At 36.0% G+C, this 20400-nt stretch overlaps 2 protein-coding genes and 1 pseudogene across 2 annotated transcripts; 1 reads left to right on the forward strand and 2 right to left on the reverse strand.

Annotated features, from left to right (window-relative positions):
- Nucleotides 1–278: 278 nt before the first annotated feature.
- PEX13 (peroxin 13) lies at nucleotides 279–3504 on the reverse strand. Its single transcript, XM_086232144.1, has 5 exons — nucleotides 3372–3504; nucleotides 2071–2307; nucleotides 1616–1968; nucleotides 1213–1305; nucleotides 279–813 (listed from the first exon to the last, which is right to left on the reverse strand). Exons 1-5 carry the CDS (start codon nucleotides 3394–3396, stop codon nucleotides 598–600), a joined length of 924 nt encoding a protein of 307 aa, XP_086088270.1. The 5' UTR covers nucleotides 3397–3504; the 3' UTR covers nucleotides 279–597.
- A 3374-nt stretch (nucleotides 3505–6878) lies between these two features.
- On the reverse strand, nucleotides 6879–11767 carry LOC147293237 (ubiquitin-related modifier 1 homolog 2-like). Its single transcript, XM_086232113.1, has 6 exons — nucleotides 11645–11767; nucleotides 11095–11153; nucleotides 8394–8443; nucleotides 7622–7697; nucleotides 7426–7508; nucleotides 6879–7152 (listed from the first exon to the last, which is right to left on the reverse strand). The coding sequence occupies exons 3-6, from the start codon at nucleotides 8414–8416 to the stop codon at nucleotides 7035–7037; spliced, it is 300 nt and encodes a 99-aa protein (XP_086088239.1). The 5' UTR covers nucleotides 8417–8443; nucleotides 11095–11153; nucleotides 11645–11767; the 3' UTR covers nucleotides 6879–7034.
- Nucleotides 11768–19541: 7774 nt separating this feature from the next.
- LOC147293238 (secreted RxLR effector protein 161 pseudogene) lies at nucleotides 19542–20270 on the forward strand (annotated as a pseudogene).
- The last annotated feature ends 130 nt before the right edge of the window (nucleotides 20271–20400 follow it).

Consider the following 20400-nt stretch of genomic DNA (forward strand, 5'->3'; position numbering starts at 1 on the left):
ACATGGGAAAAACTCCCATGGGACACAGCCAATCCTGTCAAGTGTTGACGGGGAAAAAAGAAAAGTAAAACCCCCTTCTAACAAGATGGGAAAAGTCTTTCTGCCCATTTTCACCAAGAAAAAGAAAACAATCTTCAAATCCATCTGCCTTTTATTCAATGTACTGAGCTTCCGAATCCAATAATCATGCCAAAATATGGGCAAGAAAATACCCCAGGTTAGTGTCAAAGATTAGAGATTTTTTTTTTTTTTTTGGCAATACTATATGTCACAGTACATTAAAATGCAGACTCAGGCTGTTAAGTATTTAATCAAATGGCATCACAACTTATATTTAAATCATCCTTTTTAAATTCATGATACAAAGCTTATATCTTATTGTTCTTCTCCACTGGCTTGTCATCGAATGACCCACACACCAATTTGGGTACAAGTTGCAAAGATTACACGACTCCACATCAACATTCATATCAGCACTGGTGTTCACTAACAATGGGGGTTGTAAGATAAATCCTTTTCTTCTATCTTCTCTTCCTTTGAACACAGGCAAAAATCACAGGGCAAGCAAAATGACACTGTTGTGTGTTGTCTCATCATTTACTGGGTATCGTTTCCCCAAACGTTGTCCCACGAACCACTAGGAGCAGCCTTCGGTCCCTCGATGTAGTTCTGGCTAGGGGCACCATGGGGTCCAGGGAAAGGAATCCCATTGGGTCCTGGTGGGTGAACCTTATTAGGTTTTGTTTTAATTCCAAGTATCCTTAATACAAATCTAGCTAGCTCTCCGTACAATACACCAGAGCGATCAAAAAGCTGCAGCAAAGTTTAGTAAAACAGTTAGATAATGCTTGAATGGTGCTAAGATGTTTTAAAATGGTTCCAAAACTATGGCCATTTGGGTTCTATTTCACCCCAATGAAGTGAGAATATGAAAGACCTATCAAACCAACTACTATATATCTCTTCAGATATTCGAAACTTATTTTCTCAAAAGTTCAGGTCAAAATATGTCAGACATTGGAATTTCCCTGAGCAGTAACGGATTGAAAATGGACTTCTCTTGAAAGATCATTAGACAAGTGTATGGTGATGCTACAAAAGGTTAGGTAGCCAGAAAGTTTTCCTGCAACAATCCATGGAAAGAACAGAAAGAGATCCCAAAGTTGATTCTACACTGAGGAAAAATAAGGAGATGCAACAACAGATGAGAACCTGAAGAAGTGCAGTCATGAACATATGGAATGCCTGGGTGTTCTGATCTATGAGAATTGCAATTCGACCAAAAAAGCCAACCACACCTTGCATCTGCCATAACAGGAAAAATTTGAGAATAAGTAAATGCAAATAAAAGCACATCTTTTATTTGATATTATTGGTGGTATGAAACCCATTAAAAGCACATCTTTTTGTTCAATCAATCCCCATCCCAAAAGAGAAATTACAGATGCAAGCAGGACCCCAGAACAATGTGAAACATTAGAGAACATGTATACTTTCAGTTTGATTCACATGATTTTAATTTATACCCATTTTGAAATTTCATAATACATATGTATTATGCATTTCTCATCCCTCCCATATGAATTATAAACAAGTCAAAACAGAAAATTCTTACCACCCGAAGTGCTGAAATCCAAAATGATGGTGGAGATGAAGGAGGACCGTATGGATCATTTGGATCTTGACCTCCATAAGGACCACCCATGCCCATTCCATAACCACCCATTGGGCCTCCCAAACCACTATTGTACATTCCACCTCCATACATCCCAGAAGATCCATAAAGCCCACCACCAAGCCCACCACCAAGCCCCCCACCATACCCTCCCCTATACATGCTGTTTCCATACATCCCCCCACCACCCCCACCATATAATCCTCCAGTTCCACCATATGAACCATACATTCCAGACGTTCCAGACAATCCAGAACCATAACCTGAGTTATAGTTCATAGTAGAACCATAGCCTGTAATAGGGAAACAAATTATAGTTAAATAAACAAAAAACAAGAATTTTGAAAGCCACAAATGAGAGGAGGGAGAGGAAAAAATTCATCTTTTCACTAAACCTCCATAGTTGCCGGTACTCCCATAGTTCTGCTCCCAAGGCCTTGAGGGAACGGGCCTACCAAGAGCATTTCTGTTAACAGTGGTATTTCTATCAGAACCTGAAACTATTTCACCAGGTCTAGCAGTTCCCGAAGCCTCAACTACATCACTTGTGCTTCCAGCTGATGCGGGTTTAAAAGGTGCAGGACCAGATGAGGAACCTGCTCGCTCCCACGGTTTTGGTGGAGGACCATTAGCTGCAACAGGCAACAATGAAATTAGTTTCTAACTTAAAAGAACCATAACCAGAGCACATCACCAATGTAATTAGTTTCCAACTTAACATAATAGTTCATGCCAAACACAAGCACATGCAGTGTGTAGCAATCGAATGAAATATTATCAATAACAGAGGAGTGAGATACTATCTATACGAAAAAAGAAGTTAAATCCTATCCCATGAGCGTAAGATCCTATTGTCTATAGACGTGACTCCACTTTAGAGGAAATAACATAAGGAAAGACACGCTCTTAGGGTTAAAACTACTAAAATAGCCTGATTGTAGCTCCCATACTCTACTCATCAATACAAGAAACTTCTATTACCATATATGTTTCACCTTGGGATAGGAATTAACAGAACTTGCTATCCACTAAGACAACCACAGGGAAATGATGTTCAATAGCCTGATCATCGTAATGATTCGACCATCGTCATTATTATGCTTCTCATTAGAGAAGAATTATCCTTGACGAAACCCCAAGACCAAGCCTTATTAACAGTTTTCGGCCGTGGAGTGTGTCCTTGGAAGATTTTGAATTACTTTTTATTATTTCTAAGCATCATATATAAGTTCTTAACTTGTTCCCAAAACCCCAGAATACAACAACATAGAAGGATTTGGTAGCTCTGACAGAACATATAAAACACTTAAGAAAAACGGGATTTATTTATTTTTTGTTTTCTTAAACTAGGGTCATAAGAAATGAAAAATTAATGATCCAAAAACTAGAACTTCTTCGTTTTCTCACAATTTTTCTTAGCTACCAAAACATAACCTAAACTTAAACAATTCCAACCCAAAAATTGCAAGCCTTATACAAAATTCAAAAACCCCAAAACCCTAATACCTAACAATCCAACAAAATCCCCCAAATAATCTACCCCTACACCAAACTAACGATAACAAAAAATCGAGTTTATGTCTAACCCAAAAAGAAACACCGTGAAATTGAATAATCGAATTATGAGAAACTGAATCGATTATATAAAAATTCATGAAAAATTACGAGGGGAAGAATTGTAGGATTTTTGACGAACCTGAAGGCTGGGGATTCGACTCCATTAGAATTGCAGAGACGCGTTCATGAGATAAAAGAACCCATTCCAAGACAGACTCTCTGTTTCTCTTTTATTTTTTTATTTTTTTATTTGTTGAACGGTGGACTTGTCGGCTTGTGGATTCTGTTGGTGCGGAGAAGAGATGGATCCAATTTCTATGTGAATTGTGGACCGTTGGACTTTTTGACCTTTAGTAATTGACCAAGTAAATAATTGATGAGTGCAGCTATATACACACCCCACTTTCTCGAAAAATTATAGGATATAATCGATATACCGTTACGTAGTATGACCAATTTAATGTGTAAAAGTATTATTAGACGATGCGTTTATATTAGTATGATATAATATTAATAACATTCACTCATATTATAACACATATACTGGTTATACCACGTGTCAATATATCAGTTATACACAATAATTTCTCCACTTTCTCTCACTACACATTAAGAGTTGGGATAATGGACCCCATCATAAGCTCATTTGATTGGCTAAGACAAGATTGGTCCTCAAATAAGAGGACCCAAGCATTACTCTTATCTTTGGAAAATGCTTGAGTCCTTATGTTTGAGAACCAACCTTGTCCTCATGGCCAATTAAATGAGCACCACCATGAGAGAGAAAAAAGAGTTCGGAAAGTGAACCCCATCATGAGTTCATTTGATTGGCTATGAAAACAACGTTGGTCTTCAAATAAGAGAACCCAAACATTACTCTTTCTCCTTTCACACTCTTTTTTCTTTTTTTATATATTTAATTTCTCAACACACACACCCAAATTTTTGAGTGCTGCTATTTGCAAACCTTCACCAACTTATTTTGTGAAATTACTTATTGACACAAAAAAAAAAAAATTACCTTAAAGGACAACCCACATCATTTGAAAAAAAAAAAAAAAAAAAAAAATCTCTCCTTACATACTCCAAACCCAACACTCCTAAAACACAATTATATATCCCACCCTCAACCTCACCTCCAACCACAACCAAAACACACCCTACCCGTGACCCCACCTCCATCCCAAAATTGCCGACACTCACCTCCCATCGTTAACTTGCCTTCATCGCAGCTATGCATCATCTCTTCACCATAGCCATTGGAAGTTAAAGGCATGCTCTAACCTAAATTTTTTTGATTTGAATGTAAATCTAATGTTTTATTATCTAATTTCAATTGGTTAATCAATCTCAATACCTTTTTCGTTTGTTTGTGATGATTTGGAGTGAGGTTTTTAGAGTGCAAGAGTGAATTTTTTGGTTATTCATTTTCGGATTTGCAGGTCGTTCGGCACTGGTCTGCTAAACATTTTGGTTTTGTTCGGTAGTAAGTTGTCGAACCTTTCAGTTTCGTTCGGTAATAAGTTGTCGAACGAAACCAAAATGTTCGGTAGCTTACTACCAAACGAAACTGAAATGTTCAGTAGAGCAATGCCGAACGACCTGCTAAATCCTATAACCCAAACCCGAAATTCAATCTTGAAACCCAGAAAACCCGCACTCCAAATTATTTCAAACAGAAAAAAATAGGTCTTGGGATAGATTAACCAATTTAAATTTGATAAAAAAAACCTAGATTTGCATATGAATCAAAATAATTTAGCTTAAGGCATAACTATGGGTTGACAACAATGGCTATGATGTTGTAGTAAGGTGGTGAGACCACCAACGACGGATTGACAGTAGTGAGTTGACGGCGACTTCGACGGCTGAGTTGATGGCGGTGGTGATGGCTCCGACGATGATGTTAGTATACAGGGGTGTGTTCTTGGCTAGGATCGGGTGGGCGTGAGGTTGGGGGTGGGGGTGTATATTGTCTGAAAGGGTTGAGTGGGTATGTATTGTTTGAATGGATTGAGTGGGGTATGTAAGAGAAATTTGGTAAGATTAATGAGATTAAAAATATTTTAGTAATGAGAGAAGTGTGTTAAAGATAAATTTTACATTTTAAAAAATAGTAGGAGGTGTGTAGGAGAAAAGTGTGTGCAAAAAGAAAAAAAAAGGTATGTAAATAGCAGCTCTCAAATTTTTTTAAATACCTTCATTACACACAAAAAACCAAAACCCAGCTCCACCTCCAACCACCACGTTCCCCAGCGGTCCAACCTACCACCCTCTTTCTCCTTCCCTTTTTTTTTGTTTCTCTCTCTCTCTCTCTCTCTCTCTCTCTCTCTCTCTCTCTCTTTCTCCTTCCCTCTTTTCCCTTTCTCTCTCCTCTTCTCTGTAGTCGACCTCCAAATCGATGGACAACGAACACCACAAGATGGAGCGCCCTAGACCTAGGAACTCCGCACTTGCCGCCGAGATTCCCCTGCACTCCACAAAAGTACTTATGCACTCCTTCATAATCTTTTGAGGGTAAATTACAATTATATACCTCAACTATATACCACTTTTTAACTTGATACCTCAAGTTCAAAAAGTTGCATTAAGGTACCCCAACTACGAAACCATATCAGTTAGGTACCTCCGTTAGTTTGGTCGTTAAAAAGACCGTTATCTAATGACGTGACACACCACTAAAAGGCTTAATTTCAATTTAGTACCTTAACTTTACCATATTTTTCAAGTTCATACCTCAAGTTAAAAAAACTTGCAAATAAATAAATGTTTTCTAGTTTTTATCTCAACTTCTCCCCAACTTTTGATTTATCAAATCTTCACTAAAATCAACAATCTTATACTCATTTTGAAGCTATGCATCTCTTCTTTATAACCATATAGAAATAATTCAAAAAGGAGCTATGAATCTCCTCTTTATAACCATATAGAAATAATTCAAAAAGGAGCTACGAAACGCGAAATAAGTAATCACAAATTAGGCTACCCGAAATTGCCAATTTGTTTGGAAAATTTGACAGTTTCGAGTAGTCTACTTTGTGACCAATTATCTCGGATTTTATAACTCCTTTTTGCATGATTTCTATATGGTTGTAAAAAGGAGATTCATAGCTACAAAATGAGTATAAGATTGATAATTTTAGTGGAGATTTGATGAGTCAAAAGTTGGAGTGAAATTGAGATAAAAACTGGAAAACATTTATTCATTTGCAAATTTTTGAACTTGAGGTATAAACTTAAAAAACATGGTAAAGTTGAGGTACTAAATTGAAATTAAGCCTTTTAGTGATATGTCAGGTAATCAGATAACGGTTTTTTTAACCGCCAGACTAACGGAGGTCCCTAACTGACACAGTTTCGTAATTGAGATACCTTAATGCAACTTTTTGAACTTGAGGTACCAAGTTAAAAAGTGGTATATAGTTAAGATATATAACTGTAACTTACCGTGCACACCCCCACTCACTGTTATTTTATCGCTCACCCTTTGTTTAAAAATAAAAATAAATTTATAAAACGAAACAAGTTTGACCCAACCCTAACTCTATAAAACTTCTATCTTGCTTTTTCACTTAAAAATTGCATAAAGAAAAAGTAAAGACAAGCCAATAAAATAAATCATTCAAGACAACATGCAGGAGACAACTAATCTAAACTTCCATCTGGTTTCTAAATGCTTTGATATGGAAACAGTAAGCAGTGATTTTCACATACATGGCTAATAATTTCAAGCTCTTACAATCCTGAGACAAACAATTGCTTCATAGTATAAGCATATAACAATATTCTACAGTTCTATATTCTATCCACCGTGCAAGGTTGAAATGAAAACAACAGAATCCTTCTCTTCTAGTGTTGTATCAAGTTGCCCACTCAGCTCCCAATCGCAATCATTCACAAGGGCCAGAACACCAGGTCTCCTGAAAGAAGAACCAAAACCTTCTTGTTTTAACAAGAACATAATAAGGGTGATATTTCAGTTTCACATTAGTGATTATTCCTTGTACGACTTTGTAGCAATTTGTTTTCTTGGAGAGAGCTCTCTCTCCTTTTTGTATAGTCTTGCCTTTTTACGTCTAATAAATCTTCTTCCATTAAAACTATTAACCGCAAACATAAATTCAAAAATATTATTCCTCGTCTGAGTCACACATTCACTTCAACATTAAGTCTGCTAGCAGAGTTTAACTTACACAGAATCTCCTTTCATAAACATTTCAGGCCTCTCCTTGATCAAATTAGTACGAATCCAAAGGAGCAAATCTTTCATGGTTAACTGATAAGAAGAAAAACAAAACCAATTTGAGTAATACCAATAAATTACTAAAAAGATAAATCTGCTGAGTATTTACTTAATTTTTCAGCCTAACCAACTTAGCTGAAATTTACCTTTGCTGCTCCCTCTTGCAGTTCAACATTTACATTATGAATCTTTACAGAGTTACAAAGAAGCTCTAATCCTCCACTGCAAATATGATTGCATTCAGGTCCATAAGGCACAAGGTGGATATAGAAAAATAGTTCCACACAGTAACAATGGATCACCATAAAAACAAAAAGATATGTCTGAAACTCAAACTCTGAATACCTTATCAAGGGCAAGAAAGGCACAAAAAGATTGCTATATGAATCTGAACAAAATATAGGTGTACATTAATTCAGGGCACATGAGTTTTCCCACTATAATAGAGACAGAAGAAGATACCACATCTTCAAAGCACAATACAGTCACAACTCACAATCCAGTCAATTTTACAAATGGTCCATAAAAAGTCATCTCCCTCCAATGTTGCATGCTGTCTTTTTCTTTCTTTTTCTTTTTTTTTCTTTGGGAGGGGAGGGGGGACTAGAATTTTTGTACTGTGTCATGATATTAGAGTATTGCCATATTCCCAGACACCTTAGCATGTTTACTATTTCAATAGAGTTAACTAAAATTCAATTTGCGCTCCTGTTAGCTCTACACCTAAAACACTGCAAGAACCATGAAAAAGATGTTACTTTAAAATTTTTATTTTTATTTTTTTCAAAATCTTATTAGGATAATGCTGATATTAGCTAACAAATCTTGACTATTCAAGAATCAAGACCAATTAACAGCTTAAGAACAACCAAACAACCAAAAAATTTAAGAAATAGTAGAGCCAAAATAAATAATTACCCAAATTCGAGGGTCAGCTGCATATTGGAAAACCTGCAGAATTTCAAAACCTAGAAAAATAGAGAGTAAGAGAAAGAAATGAGAACTCAATTAGATGTACCAATATTTCTAACTATTACTGTAGTAGGAAAATTATTTTCTTACTTACTGCAAACAGAACTCAATCAACAAAAACTAATTTATATTCACATATTTGATAAAGAAACAAACGTGAGCCTAAGGTTTAAGCTCATTTAATAAACAAGTCAGGCTTGAGCAAGGTGCAGTTTCACTCATTTGGACTTCTAAGAAACCCCGTGAGATGACAAAACCCTGCGACATGATTCGTCCTCATGAATAAGCTCAAATAATGTGGCTCGTAAATAGCTCACAAAATATTTCATATTCACATAATAGTTAACTAAATTATGAACTCAAGCTGTCTGAATACAACTACATTTGAATCCAACTACATTATGGTTGCTGTAGCAGCAGCATGCTGTTTCTAGATTGCTGCCAGCATCAGCAGCAACAATTATTTTTGAAGGAATGCAATGTGAGCTATTACCATAAAATTTCCTTAACCGTCTTGAACTTTAAACATTCAAGGATCCAGTTCTTAATAAATCATTCATAGATACAGGTTTTGATAAATCTAAGACTTGACTTTCTTCAACAGAAAGCTGTCAGCTCTCTTTCACACATTTACATTTGGCCATTCACTAAAATCTGAAGAATAAAATTGATTTCATTGAGAAGATTGAAAAGAAATACTGTAAGATTGTAGTATTTACAGAAAAGAATCTTCAACTCGCTTACCTACACTAGGTGAAGAAATGTATAAATGTGAACGCAGGAACATGGGAAATAATAATGCTTTGTGACAAGATCTTAGTTGAAAATGCTCCTGAGTTCAAGCCTGGAAGTTTGTATGTATTGAGTTGTTAATCTAACTCATGCTAAACAACACCTGATCTAGATGATTTATGCCTGCACAGTTCATATTGCTTACTAGTTTTCTGTGGATTCATTTCTTTCCCAAGTTCAAACTTCAACAGTTATAATTAATTTACTTTAGCAGTGTACTTTTTGTCCTTTTTAATTGTATCCCTATGTACAAAAAGTTTGTTGTTTTGATTTTAAACACTCACACAAGCTAATTCTGTATGCACTTTATATGATAGAAAAACAAGAGGCCCATGATAAAAGTGCGGGCTTTGTCTACTCTACTAGCATGGATAAAGTAAGTAAATCTTTTAAATTCTTTCCAATATATTATGTGAAAGCACTCTGACAGATTAATGTAAATGGATCATATGATAGAAGAGGAAGATATTCGCTTTCTGAGAAGAGAAATGAATCCAAGAACTCACTTAATGCCTTTCTTCTTTTTTTGGATAACCCTTGTTTCCACAAAGGTACAACAATGTGTAATTGTGTATTAGTGACTGGCCAGTACACTGTTGGTTCAAAAGCTTTGTGATGCAGGAGCATCTCCTAGGGTTCCAAGAAATAGTATTTTTTTTAGTAGCTTTCTGATTTTTATTTCCTAGCTGGATTTAGAGCCTAGTTTCTTGATTTCATTAGGTCTTTAAGGTAATTTTACTTTAAGTTTTCCTAGTTAGTTAAGGTTTATTGTTTTCCTAGTGAGTTGAGGAATATGTTTTCCCTATATAAGCTTAAGGCTTAGGTTGTAATAGACAGTTTTTGGGCATAATATTATTCAGAGATTTCTGATTTGAGAGTTTCTCTTGGGTTCCTAACCCTAGAACTCATTTATCTACGTTCCAACTTTGATTCTATAGCTTTATTCTCTCTCTTTTCTACTGTTATTGCTGGATTTTCCTTTCTACTATGGTTTTTACCCTATTACTGGAGCAAGACAGCAGCCTTTGCTCCTGTCCTGCATCACTTTGTATCAGCTTAATGTGCATTTAGGCAGCATATTCAAATGGGAGAAATCAACAATCATTTTTAAAATTTACCATAAATAATGGAATGCTTAAGAAAAATCTAAAATCACATTATATATATTTCCATTAGAAGTAAAGTAGGGGGAAAATAAGGAGTATGATATATGATGAAGCACCAACCTAACCTTAACATTTTCCACATTCATATGATAGTTCATTCAGTCATGATCACTACTAGTTTCCTAGTGCCTCTCTCTCTGTCTCTCTCTCTATCTCTCTTGCAGAAGACCATATTATTATGTATCTTGACATTAAAAGTAAATAGGGGAAAATTAATGAGTACGATATATGACACAAACGAAACCTTATCATTTTCTACATTCATATGATAGTTCACTCAGTCACAATCATTACTAGTTTCTTATTGCCAATTTCTCTCTCTCTCTCTCTCTCAGATGAAAAATAAAATAAAATAGGCCTTTGACAGTTCCTAAAGAGCCAAGTTCAGCCACTAGAATGGAAAGTCTAGAATTTTGCATTATAATAATCCACTCCCCAAAAAAAAACAAGCTCAAAGCTTCCCTTCTTCTCAGATCAGCTTATTCTTATCATTTAAATCTCACTACCACACTTATTAAAGACCCGAGGTGGTATAACAGAGCATATCACATAACCCCCATGGCATCTCACTAAAGTTTAAACTTAATCAAGAGAGTATATCACATAACCCCCGAATGGAACAGCAGTACAAGTTACGCATTGAAAAAATTGCTAGACACAGAAATGCTAGAAGAAGAGAAATAGCTAACCTGAAGTGGGTTCTATATATTAAACAACAAAGGCGCTTCTTCCTCCTTTTGGGATTTTTCTGAAAAGAGTAAACGATGAATAGAAATAAGTTCAGCATCCTTCATCTTACACAAACAAATTCCACAGAAATAGATTCTATGCAAATAAATTCCAAAGAAATAGATTCTATACAAATAAATTCCACAGAGTTAGATTCTATACAAACATATTATAGAACACAAACAAGATCCTCCAGAACTCCGAAATTATTCAGAAAAAAAATAAAAAATAAAAAACAGAAGGAAACTTAAAGTGGCTATCAGAGATTAGTGGTGAATAAAGGAAGTATAATAGCGGCTATGAGAGGGGATTGAATATTAAACCAATAAGAAATCAATAAGTAATTGGTAAATAAGTTAGTTATCAAGCATATGGGTTATGCAGAAATCAAAAAGTAATCCAATAAAAATAATCAAAACCAGGCTGAAAATAAAAGCAAGCAAACACTATGATCGAATATAAATTGAAAGGAGAAGAGAAAAACAGAGAGGTTGAGAGGCAATAGCGTACCCAAATGGGAGCTGCTGATGGCCACTGGATTGGTTGCGGCAGCTGGAAGTGGAGATGAGAGGAAAGCAACGGCACGAGGGGCTAGGCTCTACTGCGTGTGCATAAATAGACAATGGTTTAAGCTTTTAATTTTTATTTATTTATTTATTTTTTGGTTTTTCCATTGGTGCTGCTCATTAGCTCTTGAATTTCAAATTACAATTTTAGTCCTATATTTTTTTTTTTGACCACTTAGTCCTATAGTTTTATTTTGTCAACTTTGATCATATAGTTTATTAATAATTGCAATTAAAGGACAATTTCTTAGGAATTGAAGGTGTAGCTTAGTTGGAAGAGTCATAAAATGTATTCTCTGCACCTCCTCCCTCTCGTATAAAAAAGAAGGGACAATCCCTTAATTTTGTTGAAATAGTTTGACTAAATGAGCACGTGTGAGGACATCTAAAAACAAAAACACATTAGCTCATGCCTCCAATGTGCTCATTCCATGCAACCATTTAACGAGATTAAGTGATTTTTCTTGCAACCATTAGTAAACTACAAGATCAAAATTGACAAAATTATAACTACATGATCAAAGTAAAACCTAGACCAAATTACATGAACAAAAATCATAATTTGGTCAATTTTAATTTATCTCAATTTAATATCTAAATTAATTTTTTGGTTTTTCCAAATGAAATAAATCCAAACATCAAATGGCCCAACAAGCACATAAAGATACCAGGTGGTCCACTTTTTAAATTAAATATAGCAATTATGTCACTAGTCAGCTATTAACAATTTATCATGGCTCTATGAATACCTTGAGATTACCGGAGCTCGTATGATAGTTTTCATTGAGTACTTGTTTGGCATGAGTTTTACTATAGGAGAGTGCTAGAGTGTCTCAAAAATGGTGCCTCATTGACATGGATTTTTCATGTCAATTATAATTTTTTAAATACAGCTCATAATTATTTACCATGTAAGTGTTTTTAAAGACTTGTCTAGTTGTCTGCCCTTTTTTAAAATCTTACAAAATTGAAATTAAATTACAAAAGAATAAGATTTTTAAAAAAAATTTAACCCCCAAATTAGAGTAACCTATAGCTAACAATATATCTTTGAAAAAAAACATGACTTCATCAAAGAAAAAAAAAAGAGTTTAATAATTTCATCACTACAGGCTCGTTTGAAGTTGAGCCCCAAAAATCTTCTAACGATTTTATTATTGTAGGTTCATGTAAAGTTGAGCCCCAAAACTCTTCTAACGATTTCATCATTGCAGGTTCATCCAAAAACAAATAGCGATCTCTTAAAGAAATTGAGCCCCAATTTTAAAACCCTAAAACCTACTACGTCCTCTCTCATCTTATATGTGATTTAGAAGATTTTTTTTTCAATTCATTCATTAAGGTACGCTTTAATTCACTACTTCTATCTTTTGAATGATTTATGTATAGTTCATACGAAAGTCCATATTTTTCTAGAACTAGTTTACTTTTATAGTTCATATATTGGACGTACTATTGATGATTTTTTTATTTTTTTTTTCAAATTTGTGTTCATAACTTCATATAGACTTTTGGATTTGTATAATTTAATATATATATATAGTTTAATTTTTCTTTTCGGATTTTTGGAATTTCTACTTATAAGTTAGTTGGTGATCATTGGAGTGTAGAAAGAACATTAGGTTTGGTTACTATGCATTTTTTTTTTTTTTTTACAATTACTTTGCAAAAAAGTGTTATTTATCTTTCATCGAATTATTGCTTGTACGCCGTGACGGTGGGAATTAGGATTTAATTCTCAAACTGCATCAACAAGTGGTATCAGAGCCAGGTTTCGTGTTCATCGATCGTGGTTCCGTGTTTATCGATCGAGGGTAGTTTGTCATGGCAGCGGGAAGTAGTGGTGTTTCATCCTTTAAGGTGGAGCAATTTGATGGAAGAGGTAACTTTACTCTATGGCAAAAGAGAGTGAAGGATGTCCTAGTTTCGCAAGGCTTGGCACGCGCCTTGAAGGGAAAGGAAGAAGGAAAGCCGGCAAAGATGACAGATGATGACTGGGAAGACTTGGAGTGCAGGTGTGTGAGCACGATTCGGCTTTATATTGCTGATAATATTATCAACAATATAGATGAAGATTCTGCCCCAGAATTGTGGAAGAAACTAGAAAAGCTTTATTTAGCTCAGAAGTCTATGGCCACAAAGTTGAATCTGAAGCGGGACATATATAAGCTGAAGATGGAAGCGGGTGCAAATCTCATGGATCATATGAACGTGTTCAAAGGACTGCTGAATCAACTCGAAAGAGTTGGGGTAAAGATTGAGGAAGAAGATCGAGCCCTCTTACTTCTAACCTCACTTCCTGATACATATGACAACATAGTGGATATCTTCTTGTATGGTAAGGATACACTGAAAATGGAGGAGGTCGAGTCAACTCTCTTGTCTAGTGAAAGGAGAAAGAAAGTTGAGGATAAAGATTCCTTGTTTGTTGCTCATGGTCAAAGAGGAAGGCAAACTACCAAGGGTTCTAGTGATAATAGCAAGGCTAGATCAAAGGGTAGTGGTAAGGGCTGGCAGTGCTACAAGTGCAAAGAGTGGGGACACATAAAGAAGGACTGTCCGACTTGGAATAAGAAGGATGGTCATGGCTCTACAGCGGTAGCAGACTATAATGAATCTGGAGAACTTCTCACAGTCTCTATAGGTAACACTTCTTCTCATGGTGATTGGATATTGGATTCGGGTTCTACTCACCATATATGCTCTAGGAAAGAATATTTTGAAAAGTTTCAAGAATCAAAGGGAGGATCTTTCTCTTTGCCTGACGGGTCCAAAGTTGACGTCATGGGGGTTGGAACGGTGAAGATCAAGATGTTCAATGGGGTGGAGCATACTTTGGGTGGAGTCGCTTATGTCCCAAAGCTACAAAGGAATTTGATATCCTTGAGTAGGTTGGATTCCAAGGGCTACCTGGTTTTGATAGCAGGTGGAGTCATGAAAATTACTCATGGAAGCATGGTCCTAATGAAGGGAGAGAAGTGTGGTGGTTTATATCGTTTGATAGGAACTCAAACCTCGATGGTTGGTTGGAAACGGAATGCACAAGAAATCAAGCGCTTGAGGAAGGTCTCGTTTGCGGGTACAGCAGAGACGGTTGTGACATGTTTCCAAGGTTCAAACGATGGTGAGAAAGGAGATCCTACTGGAGGAGGGGGTGAATCGAGGCCCCTCTTCGGTGCTAACCGGTAATTGGTTACACGATGTAGCTGCACATAGGTATTGGCCGTGCGAATCAAGGGTGGACCATAGTTTCTTGATTCGGGTTATGTGTAGTTGGTACAAGGTCAAGGCCAATGGTATTTGGTGCAAGGTAATTTGCATGATATGCTCGCCAAGGTGGAGATTGTTGTTAATTTGGCTCGCATTTGAAGATTTCCTGGTTCATGGGGGATTTCCATGGTATTCTAGGATGAAGTTAGGAGTCCAAATAGGTGTTGGAAGGTTATTAATTCCTGGTGCGTTTTGGACTTCGTTTTGGGCAAGTTTTGAGGTTTTCCTTGTGTATAAAGGAAACTTATTTCCTACTCAAAGTTAACTTTCTTCCTACTTTATCTAGGATTGTAATCTAAGGCCTATGGTTATAAATAGGACCTTAGGGGCTTAGAAAAACGTGAGAGAATCAGATTAGAGTGAGCAAGTCCTTAGGATTCTTGGGAGGCACACAATCTAGAATTGGTGAGATCAAGATTAGGTAATTAATCTTGGGTGAGAGATCTAGGGTTTTGGGAAACACTTTGTGAAAGGGTGTACAAGGGATTTGGGGATTGGGTTATGTGATTTAGTCCAATTGTAATCTTAATACTTATTATTCTCATAGTGAAGAACGGAGATCTCTCCCGGGGACGTAGGCAGGAATTTTGCCGAACCTCGTAACAAATCTTGGTGTGATTGTGTGTGCTTGTTGGTTTATTATTTTCTGTTTTCTTGGCTGTGTTTGTTATTTATCTTTCATCGAATTATTGCTTGTACGCCGTGACGGTGGGAATTAGGATTTAATTCTCAAACTACATCAACAAAAAGAAGACCAATCAAGCATTGCTCATTGTATATAAGATGAGCCTATGACTTCTGGGCAGTGCAACATGGTTGTTGAAAGGCTAGGCGATCACTATCTAGGTTTCTTTGCTTTTTGAGCTTTGTCCCTCTTAGCACAAAAAAAAAAAAAAAGGGCTGGGCGATCATTTTGTTTTGCAGGGTCTGTAATTTCCCTTCTGCTGTTTCATTTGAAGTTATGGTGAAATTGGCATGAAAACAAAGTTATTTCTGTTTGGAATGTGATGCATATATATACATATGTATGAATCATCTATCTTTGCATTTTGGGACCTCTAGCTAGACGTGATTATGACAGGACAGTCCCCAGATTCCACTTTGGAACCCGAAGTAATTCTATAGAGTCCAACACTGATAGGGTGTTGGGCCTGCTAACCTCGACTACTAAGTATCTGAATCCAAACAAAACATAACTAAATCAATTTTATAACATAAAAAATATATACAAACAATTGTAAGGAAAACATTGTACCAACAATGTCGATAAACTGAAGTGAGGAAAATGATGCCTCGACGTGGTACAGTCTGACTTAAACGATCATTTCCAAATGGACATGTGTGGTTAGATAGGTTGTATAAAGAAAAACATCGATGGGTTCAATTCCTATATATTTGAAAAGCACATTTTGGGCGGGAATGTCAACTACTCAACATAGTGAAGGTATTAATGCTTACTTTGACAAATTTTTATACTCAAAAACAAGTTTGAAGATTTTTGTAGACCAATATGGTGTATCCATTCGGGATAAGATTGAAAAAGAAGAACAAGATGATTTTCGATCATTCTTTAAAAGCCTAAAACTCATTAGTCAATTCAAATTTTAGACCCAATTTCATGAAGCTTATATGAATAAAAAATTCAAAGAGTTTAAGGATGAGTTGAAAGCAACAATGTATTGTCATTCATTTTAAGATAAAAAAGAATGATCAGTTTTTACACATAAAGTCACAAAAGATTTGTGTAGTAGGCTTAGAACCAATGGTCCTATATGTCATATTGTTGAATTCAATAAGGACTTGCATGATATGAAATGCACATGTTGTTTATATGAGTACAGAGGAATACTTTGTAAGCATGTGATTAAAGTATCGGTTGAAAGAGCGGTGTCAACGATTCTAAGTAAATACATACTTGCACAATATTGGAGAAAAGATTTTAAAAGGAAGTCGGTTTCATAAAAGGTTGTTACGACGATCCCAAATATATAGTAAAGAAAAAGTTTTAAATATTAAAATGTGTGAAGAGTTTTCTGATCTTACAAGCATTGTCAAAGGTGAGGAAAAAGCAAACATTGTTTTACAAGTTATACGTGAACTAAAAGCTAAACTGCTTCAGCATAACACGATATCGAAGGTGGATTGCAACCCTAAATTGACATTGTTTGGTTCTAAAAATCATTATTCTACTAATGACAACGAACCAATAATAGACACAAGAATTCTTAGTCCAAAAGTTATACGACGGAAAGGTCGACCAGCATACAAGAAAAAGAATTCTAATATGGAAGAAATGGTCCAAAAACTGAAAAAATAAAAAAATAAAAAAATAAAAAAAATGTTTGCTTGTTATAATTATTGACTAATAATAGGTAAGCTCAATTGGCCATCATCTACCCAACTCATATTTCAGCTCCCAAGAATCTAAAAATCATTATAGCGCAAGCATTATGATATTTCCTATTGCACATATCGATTTAGCATTGATAAGCTAGTTTTTTCTATTTACAACTAACTTTGTTATCTTGTTTATTAAAATTTAGTATTTTGTGTAATAATTTTTGCTGCAGCTAAATTATGGAGGTATGTCTACTTTTCGTTGCTGCCTATATTCGACCCAAGTAAGTTTCTTACTTTCTTTGCATAGAGGGGCAAAGCACACTTCAATCAGGGGAAATCACCTTGATAACTGAAATTGTAGGTGGTTACTGGAAACTGTAAAGAATATCAGAGATGGTCTCACAAGGCGAGGGCGTAAGCCTCGATGCGTAACGCGTAAGCCTTTCGGGCCTTCAATGATTGCATAGAGTGCATAAAAGGAAAAACCACCAATCACAATAGAAAAGGATCAAATTGAAGTCATGAACTTTTAGAAATAGTTCATACTGACATCTGTGGACCCTTTCTAGTTAATACAATATGCAAGAATTCATATTTTATCTTGTTAATTGATGAATTCTCCAGGTACTGTCATTTGTATCTCATATCTGAGAAATCACAGTCCTTGGATGCCTTTAAGATATATAGGACAGAAGTTGAAAAACAATTAGGGAGACAGATCAAGATTGTTAGATCTGATAGGGGTGGAGAATTCTATGGAAGGCACACTGAGGCTGGACAATGCATGGGGCCGTTTGCTATATATCTGCAACAAAATGGCATTAAGGCACAATACACCACTCCTGTCACTCCTCAACAAAATGGAGTGGCAGAGAGAAGGAATAGAACCTTAATGAGTATGGTAAGGTCTATGATGTGCAATACAGGTCTGCCAAAATACTTGTGGGGAGAGGCATTGAAAACGGCAAACTATGTAACAAATAGAACCCCCAGCAAGGCTTTAGATAAAACCCCTTTTGAGTTGTGGACTGGTAGAAAACCAGTTCTATCACATTTATACGTATGGGGCTATCCAGCTGAGGCCAAACTGTATACTCCAGATATTAAGAAATTGGATTCAAGAACAAGCTTTGGCTATTTCATTGGATATTCAGAGAAGTCCAAAGGTTTCAAATTCTATTGTCCAACTTTGAAAACTAGAATTGTTGAGACCAGTGTAGCAAAGTTTTTGGAAGAAACAAATCCCATTAATGAAGAAGCACTATCAGACTTTGCACTTGAAGAGACAAATGAGGACATGACTCCTCAAAGGGGGTACGTAGATTTATATTTTCCATCACCAGCAGTGACATTTGGAAAACCACAAGACTTGCAGACACTAGATGAACCAGAAGCACAAGAGTTACTAGATGAGAACCAAGCTGAAGAAAATGAATCACTACGAAGTGAAGACACAAGGAGGCAGTCGACAAGGCAGAGAAAATCAGCCATATCCAGTGATTACATACTCTATTTACAAGAAATTGAGTATGATGTAGGAGAGGAGTCTGATCCAAGAAACTTCAATCAAGCAATGTCTAGTGACAAGTCTGCAGAATGGAAAGCTGCAATGCAAACTGAAATTGAGTCCATGTTTAAAAATCAAGTCTGGGAACTAGCTGAAATACCTCATGGAATTAAGCCTATAGGAAGCAAATGGATTTTCAAAACCAAGAAAAATCCAGATGGCAGTGTGGAAAGACATAAGGCCAAATTAGTGGCAAAAGGTTTTACACAAAGAGAAGGAATTGACTACAATGAAACCTTCTCTCCTGTCTCGAGCAAAGATGCATTCAGAATCATAATGGCACTTGTAGCACATTTTGATATGGAACTACACCAAATGGATGTCAAAACTGCTTTCCTAAATGGAGAGTTAGACGAGGAGATATATATGACTCACCTGAAGGGTTTATACAGAAAAGAGATGAACACTTAGCTTGGATTTTCATGGATTAAAACAAGCATCAAGACAGTGGTACATCAAATTCGATTCAGTCATATGTTCTTATGGTTTTTCAGAAAATCCTTATGATGAATGCATTTACCTAAAGATGAGTGGGAGGATTTCATATTCTTGGTTTTATATGTCGATGATATTTTGCTAGCTAGCAATAGTATAGACTTATTGCTTGAAACCAAGACTTTTCTGTCACAAAATTTTGAGATGAAGGATCTTGGAGAAGCCTCATATGTACTGGGAATTGAGATTAAAAGAGACAGGAAGAATCACTTACTGGGACTATCACAGCGAGCTTATATTTCTAGAATCCTTAAAAGATTTGATATGGGAGTCACCAATGTCAAAAGGGGACAAATTGAATAAAGGACAATGTCCTACAGATAAGCATGAGAGATCCTTCATGAGTGATAAACCTTATGCGTCACTGGTAGGATCAGTGATGTATGCACAATTGTGCACAAGACCAGACTTGGCATTTGCTGCGGGAATGCTAGGTAGATATCAGGTAGATCCTGGACAGGCGCACTGGATTGCAGGCAAGAAGGTACTGAGGTATTTGAAAAGCACAATGAACCATATATTAGTATACAAAAGGGTGGTTGATTTGGACATAATTGGCTACTCGGATTCAGATTTTCCTGGCTGTGAGGATAGCTTGAAATCAACATCAGGTTTTATTTTCGTTTTTGGTGGAGCAGCTATATCTTGGAAAAGTGTGAAACAGACCCTAGTAACCACTTCTACTATGCAGGCTGAGTATGTTGCAGTATATGAAGCAGCAACTCATGCAATTTGGTTAAGAAATTTTATGTTGGAGACAAAGGTTATCAAGGCTGTTGCAAATCCAATAAAGATCTTATGTGACAATAGTGGAGCAGTGTGTTTTTCGAAAGACAGTAAGAGAACTTCTAAGTCCAAGCACATAGGAACCAAATTCCTGATGGTAAGAGAAATGTGAGAGAGGGAGTGTTGTTAGTGGAATATGTGAGCACTAAAGATCAACTAGCAGACCCTTTTACCAAAGCATTACCAGTTAGCATTTTTAAGCAACATGTGGAGAGAATGGGAGTGCTCGAATCTCTAGCAGT

The sequence above is a fragment of the Dryas octopetala genome, chromosome 2, assembly GCF_963921425.1.
Source record: "Dryas octopetala chromosome 2, drDryOcto1.1, whole genome shotgun sequence".
NCBI lineage: Eukaryota > Viridiplantae > Streptophyta > Magnoliopsida > Rosales > Rosaceae > Dryas > Dryas octopetala.

Coding starts and splice junctions, on each gene's coding strand:
- PEX13 (XM_086232144.1), bottom strand. CDS start 3,396: ATGGAGTCGAATCCCCAGCCTTCAG. Junction 1,306..1,615: donor GGATTTCAGCACTTCGGGTG/GTAAGAATTTTC, acceptor CTGTTATGGCAG/ATGCAAGGTGTGGTTGGCTT. Junction 814..1,212: donor TCATGACTGCACTTCTTCAG/GTTCTCATCTGT, acceptor ACTTTGCTGCAG/CTTTTTGATCGCTCTGGTGT.
- LOC147293237 (XM_086232113.1), bottom strand. CDS start 8,416: ATGCAGCTGACCCTCGAATTTGG. Junction 7,698..8,393: donor CAGCTGACCCTCGAATTTGG/GTAATTATTTAT, acceptor TCATATTTGCAG/TGGAGGATTAGAGCTTCTTT. Junction 7,509..7,621: donor TGCAAGAGGGAGCAGCAAAG/GTAAATTTCAGC, acceptor TCTTCTTATCAG/TTAACCATGAAAGATTTGCT.